Below are 12,064 nucleotides of genomic sequence, written 5' to 3' on the forward strand. Positions count from 1 at the left end.
CCGCCGTGTGCACAAAGCCCTGTGCTGTCAGCGCCGCAGACCCACGCCGCTGGCGGCTTTGACCTGTGTGAGCTCCAGGGACTCAGATTCAGGCTCGCACACCTGAGCTGTCACCCCAGGTCCCTAAGCACTTTCAAGGACACTCCCCAGCTCTGTGCTGGGAGGTGGATGGCAGAGAAAAGATCCTCCTGAGTGAGGTAGCCCCGGAGCAGAAAGACACACACGGTATAGACACACCTATAAGTGGATATCAGACATATAATATAGGATAATCATACTAAAATCTGTTCACCTAAAGAAGCTAAGCAACAAGAAGGACCCTGGGTAAGACGATCAATCCTCCCTCAGAAAGGCAAACAAGATAGACATCGGAAGAGGGAGAAAACAGGGAACAGGACAGGAGCCACCACAGAGGCCTCTGAAAGACTCTACCCATCAGGGTACCAAAGCAGGTGCTGAGACTCATAACCAAACTTTGGGCAAAGTGCAGGGAATCTTAGGAAAGAAGGGGGAGATAGTAAGACCTGGAGAGGACAGGAGCTCCACAAGGAGAGCAACAGAACCAAAAACTCTGGGCCCAGCGGTCTTTTGTGAGACTGATTTTCCAGCCAAGGACCATGCATGGAGATAACCTAGAACCCTTGCACAGATGTAGCCCAAGGCAGTTCAGTGTCCAAGTGGGTTCCCTAGTAATAGGATCAGGGACTGTCTCTGACAGGAACTTATTGTGCTGCTCTTTGATCACCTCCCCCTGAGGGGGGAGCAGCCTGACCAGGCCACAGAGGAAGACTATGAAAGACAGTCCCGATGAGGCCTGAGGGGCTAGGGTCAGAGAGAAGGGGAGGAGGACCTCCCCTATCAGTGGACTGGGGAAGGGGCATAGGAGATGAGGGAGAGTGGGGTTGGGAAGGAACAGGGAGGGGGCTACAGCTGGGATACATAGTGAATAAAGTGTTATAAATGAAAAATTATATTTTTTAAAAAATAAAATGTGTTTTTGAAGTAAACAAGTGATAGGGAATCTTCTAACTATGACTGTTACCTAGAAGAGAGAGAGAGAGAGAGAAAGAAAGAAAGGAAGAAAGGAAGGAAGAAAGAACCTGCCAAGTCCCCAACTCCCGACCTGGCCTGGACACTTGTCACTCACAGCCTCGTATGGAGGCCATGCTTGTTTGGCCTCACCTGAGCATTTTCCTGGAGTTCTGCAGACATCTTGCCGATTATCTCATTTCGGAAGTCTGTATTCAGGTGACGGGACCTGTCCACTGCGCAGCTCTGGCTGGAAGGGAAAAGTGAATGTCGGCATGTATAGCTCTGCCCCTCTGTCAGGGAGTGTGCCCCACCTTCCCCGTACCTTCCCGGTGCCACCAGTGTTCCAGCTTTGCTTCACGGCACAGCTCTCTCATTTTGTGTGTGTAGCTACAGAGCATCGTAAAGCAGTTAGGCAATGCCTGTGTTTGTCTTGCTAATTGCAGCAACAATCCATTAATTATTCATAGTTTATTGCTGTTAGTGTTGTTAAATGCAGAGTCTTCAGAGGGCACACCTGGAGACTTCCTCCTCCCTCTGCCCGGTCAGCCAGGAGTGAACCTCAGCCTGACAGAGCTAACGGAGACTTGCTAGGAGCCGCGGGCGGACTCTTCCCAAAGATCTCTGTGGGTCGCCGGGGCCTGCTTTTGGATCAGACATCAGTTTAAATTACGGGCCTGCACTCCACATCAAATGCATTCTTTCCCCAGGGTGAGCAGTGTCCAGTCAAGGGCTACTCACCACATGCCTATCTCAGGAGGAAGGCTCTCCCAGGGTGTCCCCGAGCCATGAAACTCCTCTTTTGAGAACGTTCTGCATCCTCCATAGGTCTTCTCTGCCTTCATCATTTCCTAAAAACTGAGCTTTGTATACTAAAGTCTAACCCAGGACCTTGAGGGTTCTGTATCCTCACTGACACCTGTCCCTCTAAGTGCTGGCCTCATTTTAGATGAGAGCGAGTCATTCTTTTTGCCTCCTTAAACAGCATAGGGCAGAGAGTTCAGTGCCTTCCTCACGACTGAGTGGTTTTCTGGAGATTCATTGTTTAGCCTGAGGATCTAGTAGGACTGTGAGGTCCTTAGGCTAACCACCCCGCCCCATTTTGATGCTCTAAGTGTTGTATCTTTTTTATTTTTAATTAATGCTTTTAGAAGTTAGTATAGGAAATAATAAGCTTCGTGGCAGTGCTCTCATGCGTGTGTGTCATGCTCACACGTGTCCCTCTTCCGACCCTCACCTCCTCACGGGTCTGTGCCTGCTCTTTGTAGCCTTGTGTCTCCTTCCTCCTGTCAGACTGTCATGGCTGCTTGTGCTCCCTTTGAGGCACTCATCCCTTCTCTCTTTACTGCTTCTGATTTACTGCAGGCTTCTGGTTAGTGAGTTCTTGGGCTCGTCCAACTAGGATAAATCATGAGCTTTAAGGATGTTTGTGACAGCTTTATTTATCACCACAGAAGTCTGTTAAGCATCTAAAGTTCCCATCAGGAGAGGGCTAGCCAAAACCGCAGTTGGTGCATTCAGACAGGGAAGCACTGAGCTGCCCTGAAGTGAGCAAGGTGGATCAGTGCGTGCCAATGGGGAGTGACCTTCAAGTGTGAATTGAAAAACAGAATGTGCAGAATGGTGTTGAGAGTACGCGTGCGTGTGCCTGTTTTAGAAGATCAGGGGAGGGGGCCTGGCTGGTGAAGGCTGGCTGGCGACATGATCGCTAAGCTTGATCCCTCACACCCACATCCTAAGCCAGGTGTGGTGACGAGCACACGTAAGCCGGTGCCACGGAGACAGAGGCCACTTAGTGCAGCCGCTGAGCTCCAGGCCAGCGGGAGCCAGCACTGCGGAACAAGGCCTGAGGGTTCCACATGCATACTGCATATGTGCGCCCACACCCGCATATGCACAAGCAAGAGTATGTGCACACTGAGCAAGGACTTAAACAAAATGAAGTTTATGAACTTGACCAATCTTTCCAATATCTTAAGTATGTTATGAAGTGCTTGGCCGTCATGGAAATAGCCACCGGAGATGCCAGGCGTCGTCCGGCTCTTTTCCTGGAGCGCCTTCTCAGGGTAGAAAGACTGAAGGGATCACTTGGAGTCCTGAGAATGCAGCAGAGCCACCCTCCTCCCCTGGGCATAGGCAGTCTCCACGGAAGCTGTGTCTCTGTAAGAGTCACACAGACGTCCGTGAGAAATGGCCCTCAGGAACCAGGGAAAGGAAGGGCCTGGCTTTACACTTATCAGATGGTTAATCCACCAGATGGACGTCGACTGGGCTGGACGAACCACTTGAAAGGATGTGGGCCTAACTTCCAGCTCTGCCCTTTTGTTTATATTTCCTTAGCTGCTCTACCTAGTCCGAGCTGGACTTTTCCCATCTGTAAACTAAGGGCACTGATGGCCGTCACTGGATTTTACAGGCTATGAGATCATGACTGTAAAGTGATAGAATGACTAGCTCATGCCAGATGCTGAAAAGGAAATCTGCTGTCATCATTTTATTGGCGATGTTTGCAGGACAGTTCCTGCTTTAGTTGTTTGGGGAGAAAACAGAAAAAATAGACCTCCTATCTCTTGCCAGTCTTCTGGCGAAGGGAAGTCCCCAGGAATGCACTTCCTTTCCTCTGTGTGTCAGCTCTTGCTGTGTGAAAAACAAAACTAAGCTAAAACCTCTCGGCTTAACATGGCAAACATTTCTTTCTTGCCCTGTTTCTGTGGGTTGGAGATAAGATGGTCTTGTATGGATGGGCCGGGGCAGCATCTCACAGAAGGTTGCCCAAGCAGACTGGGTGATTTGACTGTAGGGTGGGTCACCCTGGCGCCTGGGGAATCAGTGCTGACTTTTGACAGGTTGCATTTCCTCTCGGAGCCTTCCCACCGGGCTTCCCGGGCGCCCTTCCATCAGGCAGAGCACACTGGCTCTCGGGAGGACTTCTTTCTGCACAGTCCTCCAGGCGGGAGGCCAGCCTTATTCTACCTGAAGGAGGACGGCCTAGGGCACCATTTCAAGGGGACAGAGGTCACTGGTGCTAGAGGGGAATGCATGCCTCACTGTTCCTAACCAGATAGGCTTGGGTTTCCTGAAGGATTGCTGATTTAGTGACAACATGGGAGTGAGGGTTCCACATATGTGCTGTGTGCTTGTGTTCACGCACATCCGTGTGTATCCCTGTGTGTGAGCAGACGTGTAGAGGAGTTTGCTGTCTTTTCCTAACACTTTCCACTTACTGCGCCTGAGCTTGTTGATTCGGCTAGCCTTGCTAGCCGGCTTGCTCCAAAGATTCCCCGTTCCCGCCGCCTGAATACTGCAATCACAAGTGGGCCACACAGCTAGGCGACATTTTGAGGGTTCTAGGAGCGTGAACCCTGCCACTCAGGCTCCCGTGGCAGGCAGTTTGCCCACTGAGCCACCTCCACAGCCTCGGGGATGAGGGCGTAAAGTCTCTCAGTTCGAGGCTAGAACAGACAGACCTCATGGTGCAGGCGGCCTAAGGCTGTGGACGAACCAGCGCGCTGTGGAACGCGCATGTCTTAGGGCTGACGACTTTCAGAAGGAACTCCGGGTTCTGAGGGGTCGGGCAGGCAGAGCTCCAGCCCCTTCCCCAGAAACCTGAAGGCTTCTTGGACTGAAGTAGGCTCCAATGGTGTCTCCCTCCAACTTGCAGATCCAGCTAGCGGGAGCAGCATCGACTGGGCCTATGACAATGGCATCAAGTACGCGTTCACGTTTGAGCTGAGGGACACCGGGAAGTACGGCTTCCTCCTGCCGGCCAGTCAGATCATCCCCACGGCGGAGGAGACCTGGCTAGGGCTGAGGGCCATCATGGAGCACGTGAGGGACAACCTCTACTAGCCCAGGAGTGCTCGTTCTTTACCCAGACCGCGTCTCCACAGTGGGCCGAGCCTTCCGGTGTGGCTCCTCTTCAGCCCTGCTTCCTGGCGGCCTGGGAGGAGTGCGTGGGCCTGCCGTTCTGCTGAGCCTTTGGCTGGGCAGGCCACAGCCACGGTCATTCCTTTCTCCACGTGAAGCCAGGGGCCTGGCCCTGCTGTGAAGCCTCGGTGCGTGCTGGGAGACAGCGCTGTCTGCGGAGCTCCCCCTGAGTCCTCTCTTTCCGACGTGGCTTCTTTCTTTCTCTTTTAGACAGGGTCTCACGATGTTGCCCATATCAGCCGGAAACTCCCGGGGCCAGACGGTGCCCCTGCCGTAGTCCGCAGTAGCATCCCCCACTTCTCTCTGAGGAACAAATCCCTTTGGGCCACCAGCATAGGTCTTCCCATTCCCTTTAGTCTCCTATTATCACCATTTATTTATTGAGGCAGGGTCTCTTTGTGTAGCCATGGCTATCCTGGAACTTGCTATATGGACCAAGCTGGCCTCAACCTACAGAGATCCACCTGCTCTGCCTCCAGAGAACATTAAAGGGATTGAAGATGTACATCACCGTCGCTGCTCATCTTAATTACTTTCTGTTGGCTTGAGCACACAGACAGGCTGGTGTCCACCACAGGCTCAGTGTTCAGAAGATGCCTGTGGTTTGTTTCCTCCTTTCGCTACATTCGGTGTTCCCGGCATTCTCGACGGGGTCAGTTATACCGAAGACGACACTCTCAGGGACCGAGGATGAAATGGGGCACCGTTCCTCGATTAGCACCATCTGTCCCGCCATCTCCACGCTGCCTTTTGAACTCACTTCAAAGATCTTGCCCTCACCGGGTCCTAAATCATCCCGATGCCCTGGCTAATCTCAGACCTCGGAACCCTCCAGCCTGGGCTCTGGTGCTCGCTGTCCAGTCTCCTAATTCTTTCCTCCGGTGTTTGAAGTCACCTTCTCTTCTGCATCTGGGACCCCGAGTACCTGCCTGGAAAAAGACTCCCTCATGTATCAGGCCCCGTTCTCTCCCTTGCGCACGGTGTCTGCCTTGTTTGTCTTGTGGTTTTGTTGTTTTTTTCTGTTTTCAATCATGTCCATAAATCTTAACCTCCTGCTAGGAGTTGGGCAGCATCTGGTGTACCCTCATCAGCCAATAAATATTCAATATGGGTTTCATGATCACCCTCTAGTCTTTGCTTTCACCTGAATGGAACTGAGCCACAGTCTTGAATATGCAGCTCTTTATAATGTCAAAAGTAAATTTTGATCCCTGTCCCTATCGTATGGCATGTACAACAGCCTGTTTCCTCAGGCCTCTGGGGCAATGTTACCTTGGTGATTTCACTTTGGCTGGTTCTAGTTCCTTGGTTTTCAGCCCAGAAGCTTGACATTCACAGCTTCCGTGTTGATTAGACCCGGGCATGCTGACTCACGCCTTCAGAGCCCAGATGAGGCCGATGATAAAATCAGAATACGAATTTATTCATTTACATCATAGTGTGTAAGTGTTTAATGGGTTGGAGCCTCACGTCAGCCTGAACGGTATATTCTCAGTGCATCCTGTCCCTGTAGGCAGGATAGACAGGCAGCCAAGTTGTAATCAGAAGGTTGCTTAGTGAGCAGCGTCAGAGCACGGCAAGTTAATTACAGTCTCTGCTTAGAATTTTTAATGGCGCCCAGCTCTGAAGAAGGCTCTGTCTACTACCGTAACAGGCACACGGCTGCCAGCCGCTCACTTGTGTTGGGTAGTAAGGGCTGCCACCAACGAGACATGTTTGCAGGTACCAAGTGCTGTGGCTCACCTGTAACCTGGCTCCGCCTCTGGCCTCGGTCCTCAGATTTTGAATTTCCTTCAGGGCTTTCATAAGCAGCACACAAAGAGCCATATAGGAAAAAGAATGACACACGTGACTAGAGTAAAACCAAGGATACCAGTTCTTTAAAAGACATGGCAAAGCGCGTTACAAGGAGACTCACATCTGTGACCCACACAACAGAGCATGTGCGGATCAGCGGGAACACAGGTAGCCTGCCGGGTGGGGAGGGCAGGTCATCTGAGTAAGCTAGAGTGTGAGGGGAAGTGAGTGTGACACCTTAGGACGGGATGGTGAGTGATTGGGGCCTTCAGAACGAGGATGCCTCTTCGTGTTCATTCAGTTGACAACGAACGGTAAACGCTGGACTGGGCGTGAACGAAAGGGTCTCTCACCATTCCTACTGGGCAGTTGAATTAGCAGAGCCTGGTGTGGAAAGCATTACCTCACTGTCTCCTGAAGCTCGTAGCTCGTGACCAGCTGCCCCCACTCCGGGAGCAGGCCTGAGAGAGTCAACGGCGGCTTTGCGCAAGAGCGGCCGTAGAAACGCTGCGTATCACAGCAAAGGCCTAGACACAACGTGAAGGACCGTCAGCGCGAATGCCAGTAAGTGAAGGTGCTGTGGTCCCTGCTGGAGTCTTGCACGTCAAATTCACTGTGATTCCTTTGTTAGAGAGGTAAGACTGCATACCCACACCTGTATGCACAGATAAGGAAGATAATATAAATTTTGATAAAATTATTTGAGAAGGAAGACATACTGATCCTGACCCCCTTGATGCTGTGAGCGTTCACTTCCAACAATTCAAATCTCCCTCCCTTTCTTCTTAAAAAACAAAATGGAACACCGAGTTTAGCCACCCCTCCCCCGTGCACTCTCAGGACAGAGCACAGCTTTCCAGAGTTTGTCTCTCCTTCTCCCGTCTGAGTTCTGGGTCTCAGGCTTGGGAGCAAGCGCCTTGACTCATAGAGCCATCTGGTTGGCCCAGGTCGTTCTCGATTTCTAGAGACGTGGCATTGGCCAAGTAGGGTCTGCCTCAGTTAGGAGGCTGTTTATGCCTTTTCCTTCCTCTCCAACGTGGCTCCTGACAACCTGGGGTGTCTTCACCTAGCTTACGATTTGCTTTTTATTTCTGTGTTTGAGTCTCTGTGTGTATGTGTGTGTGTAGGTCAGGACAGTTTGCAGGAATGGGTTCCTGGGGATTGAACTCGGGCTGCCAGGCCGGGAGTAAACATCCTTTCCTGCTGAGCTGTGTTTAGACCATGTTTTTTGACACAGAGCCTCTCATCAGCTTGGAGCCTCGGTTTCTCGTTCTTAGTTTTAGGGGTGCAACATTGGAGATAAATCTGGGGCCTTGTCTGGTAGCTAAGCGCCCTACTCCTGAGCTCCGCAAAGCTCTGCCCATTTTGTTTCAGTTCGTTTTTTTTTTTTTTTCTTTTTTTTTTTTTTTACACAGGGTCTCACTATGGAGCTCTTGCTGGTGTGAAACTCGCTCTGTAGACCAGGCTGGCCTCAACTCAGAGGTCCACCTGCCTCTGCCTCCTAAGTGCTGGGATCACGCATGTGCACCACCATGCCTGGCTTTCTATCTGTAAAGTATTGATTGGCATTGCTGAACAAGAGAACCAAGTGAGCTAGTGACGCACTTCCTGCCTTCTGTGGCAGTGGGAACGTTCAGCCTGAGTGGGAGCGATCCCTCCCGCCAGCTGGTGGGAGTTCGCCCATCAATCAAGCCACAGCCTTTGCTTTAAGGGGAGTCCTGCTTGCTTGAGGCTTGACCCTGAGAGTGAAGGTCTCCATAGTTTACGGAACAACACAGTTGAGCTCAAGGTCACATAAGTGCTGCCGAGTTTTTAGAACACTGTTCTTTCCCTCCAGCTTCTCTATAGATGCGGACGCCTCTGGATGCAAAGAGAGAACTGTTGCCTGGGATGGCAGGCCTGGCTTCCAGCCCGGCCCTGCCGAGCACAGGGGTCATCTGCTGAGTCTCAGGGCCTGGGAAGGCCCTGATCTACAACTGCCCTGGGCCCGTCGGGGTAAGTGTCACAATGCTGGAACGTCCTATGGAGACCAGACTTCTCTGTCTCTTTGCAGAGACCAGCGAGGCAGCAGCCTTCCCGTCATTATCACCACCATCATCCTTATCTTTCTGTTTGATGAATTCTGGAATTTTGCCAGCTCAGGCAGCTTGCAAAATAAATTTCCTTTGCTGTTTGCATTGGGCCTTAAATCATGAACACCAGCTGTTCTGTGTATTTGAAATAAAGCTCCAGGTGGATTGGGGGCCGTCAAGGGAGCACAGGCCGACCCCCCCGGACATCAAGGGTACCGTGTGCAGCTGGGCAATTTACTCCCTTAATGCAGAGAGCGAATCTCGTGATCCTCCCCCCCATCTTCAGCAAGGCCACGGTCAGCGACTAGTAAATATCTGTGGTCCGAGTCAACAACCACATAAGCCATGGTCTCAGCAAGTTAGGACAGCAGGGAAGGAGTTCGCATTTCCCCAGCAAACACACAAGTGGAATTCCGGAAAATGGATTGGAATGTGTGACCCTAAGTTCTGGAGGAGACCGAGCATAAATTAAGCATGAGGCCATAGGAAGGCTCCATATTGTTTAAGTTGTTTGCAGTTTCCCAGTGATTTATAGTTGTCAAATGCTTTCTAGATACTGGATAATTAAATTATTGCAACCACCTGGTGGTGTGCGCCGGCTGAGCGCTTGTGGTCTCTCCCCTCTGTGGGAGATGAGGAGGCCGGTGTGTGTGGGGTTAGCATCTGTGCTTGGAGTCTGTTCCGAGTCCAGCAGGACTCGTCTAACGCATGTGGTAGTCCCATGACCTTCAAAGCTTTACATTATCCGCCTGCCTGGCACACCTGTGTCTCCTCGGGTTCCCAGTCAAGGGGGGATCTGAGAGGAAGCTGGAGTCCAGTCTCTCTGGCTGGCTGCCATGCCAGCTGAGGAAACCCTGCTGGTGGAGGGCGCAGCTCCCATAAGCCTCCCCGATCGTGTGCCCGAGCCCAAGATTTTCTTCCCGGGAAAACCGTGAGTGATGCTTTCACATGGGCCTTCTAGAACAGGCTGACCGCCGTGTCCACACTCAGGGGCCTTGTGAGCTTTCACGTGGCGTGCACAGCCTGTGGAAGCGCCTGCCTCATTCTGACCATCAGTCTTTCTCACCCTTGGATGATAAATTGTCCCCTCCTGTCAACAAGCAAATAGACACATTCTGTTTCAATATTTAAACAATTTGGCCTAGACTGAAAAAGCCCATTAACTTCGGTCTAGAGCGTCAAGGCAAAGCCACGGTGGTCAGGATCCTCAGCACACCATTGAAGAGGGAAAACGGAGGTGAGCATGCACAGCCGTGTCAACCACCCCTCCAGCGCCCTCTTTCTGCTTAGCCGACTGGACGTGTCCATCTTCACTCAGCCAGGAACCCTCGGCCCTTTTAATGGCATTATTTGTTGACTTGGGGGTCGGCATAACTGCATGTCTGCGTGTGTGGAGATCAGGGGACAGTTTACGGAAGCCCCTCTCCACCACCGCGTGCACTTATCTGCAGACCTGTGGCTGAGCCTTTGCCTGCTGAGCCGTCTTCATCCTTTTTTGATGGATGGGAAACACAGTGGTCAGGGAAGCAAAGACTCTGCTGCAATCTCAGGAGACACGGGTATTAGAGGACCGGAGGAGCCAGGCCCCGAGGGGAGGATGGCTGTCTCCTTGCCACTGAGAACAAGAAGCCAGGCCCCGAGGGGAGGATGGCTGTCTCCTCTGCTGTCTCCTCACTGTGAAACGCATCTTCTAAAACGATCCCGAGGCAGCTGAGAGTAGACAGTTATTAACTTGGTTAAGGAGGCTTGTCAAAGAAGACACCAGCTTTCTCTCGCCCGTCGCAGGGCCGTCAACAAGATGACTGTCTCCCGAGCATGTCTCTGGCTGGGGTTTTCTGGCGTGTGCTCCTCTGCGGAGGAGCCTTTGGTTACTCTGGACAGTGAAGGAAGGCCTTCCACGAGCAGAAAGACACTGGCTCATACTGGAAAGGGCACAGAGGCCAGGCAGGGCAAGGCCCATCGGGGGACAGCACTGGCCTGGGAAAGGCTGCAGAGAGGAAGGAAGGTCTGCTGCCAGTTTTCCCAGGGACCAGCCATGCCCTTGGGGGCCCCCGCTGGGAAGCGTGCAGAAATGAGCGCTCCATTCCGAAGAGGACAACACAGCAACGTTGTCAGTTGGCAGAGGTGGACATTTTTCTTGTGGGCGTGCCCGGTGAAGGTTTTTCCCCAGCAATACCAAGATTTCACTTTGAATTTCCCTGATTCTTGAATACAAACGTTTATGTGCTTCCAGAGATGTTGCCGTCGACACTTTAGCAGCACGAGGCCCAGAGGAAAGCTTTCCCTCAAGATTCAATGCCTGAAACACTGCGTTGTCTTCCTTTTTTAATTTTACTCTGTGTGTGCATGTGTGTGTGTCTCACTGTAAGAGCCAGCATCCAGCAAGGCTAGCTTCCCCTTTCACAACCCGTGCGGATACAGCGACAGAGAGGATAAAAACCAAGCCTGTAGACACAGTGCTAATGAGAAGCCCAGTGAGGGAAAACTTTCTGCTCCAAACGGATTGATAAAGACTGGCGGCGCCAGGGAGCCTCACAGCAGAACCCCAGGCCCTGCCACAAACTCAGTCTGCGTCTGCATGGCCCACAGTTCCCAGACGACTTAACTAAGTAGCAAAGTTTGGGACCCCCACCCCCCACCCCACCCACACCCACACGTGCTAATTATACCTGTCAGTGTGACAGATTATCTTTACAATACTCAGGCTTTGTATTAGAGTCATGTTGGTGGATTTCAGCAAACTACTGACGCTTGGAGCTCCACACTCATCAGTGGAAATGGAACCCTTCCACGCCAGCTTTGTAAATAGCCGGTCGCACTACATGGCCAAAGGCGAGCACCACCATTTTCAAACTAGTTTCCAGGCCATTTCTCAAGGGTTGAGAAATCTATGGAGACGCTTTTCGGTGGGTCTTTTGCATTTCTGAATATCCACGCTGTCTCCTCAAGGACGTTAGAGCAATAAACAGCCCTGGAAACTAAGATAATGTTTCCCTCTGTGGTGAAGGGCAGATTTATTTACTGTCCGGTATAATAAAAATATTGTCTGTTTCTAAAGCACAGGACGGTTGGGTTCACTGCCTATCACCAAAGTTCAGGGCCTTTGGGTTTCAGCTCTGACGTGACGAGCTTAGAAATCTGCCTCCACTGCTTTATCAACAAGCAAAAGGCTGAATAAACCGGAAAGCAGTGACTTTCCTAGGCCTTAGCAGAGAAGTGAGGTCGGAGGGCAAACTGAT

General features: G+C 51.7%; 1 protein-coding gene across 1 annotated transcript in view; it reads left to right on the top strand.

Annotated features, from left to right (window-relative positions):
- Cpa4 (carboxypeptidase A4) overlaps positions 1-6,079 on the top strand; it is a 22,823-nt gene extending 16,744 nt beyond the window's left edge. Inside the window, exon 11 of the mRNA XM_055608130.1 lies at positions 4,691-6,079. Within this exon, the coding sequence (XP_055464105.1) occupies positions 4,691-4,878 (188 nt within the window). The 3' untranslated portion in view covers positions 4,879-6,079. The remainder of the gene's footprint in view (positions 1-4,690) is intronic.
- Positions 6,080-12,064: the final 5,985 nt, after the last annotated feature.

Source organism: Psammomys obesus, unplaced genomic scaffold (assembly GCF_907164565.1).
Source record: "Psammomys obesus unplaced genomic scaffold, mPsaObe1.curated_primary_1811, whole genome shotgun sequence".
In the NCBI taxonomy this organism is placed as follows: domain Eukaryota; kingdom Metazoa; phylum Chordata; class Mammalia; order Rodentia; family Muridae; genus Psammomys; species Psammomys obesus.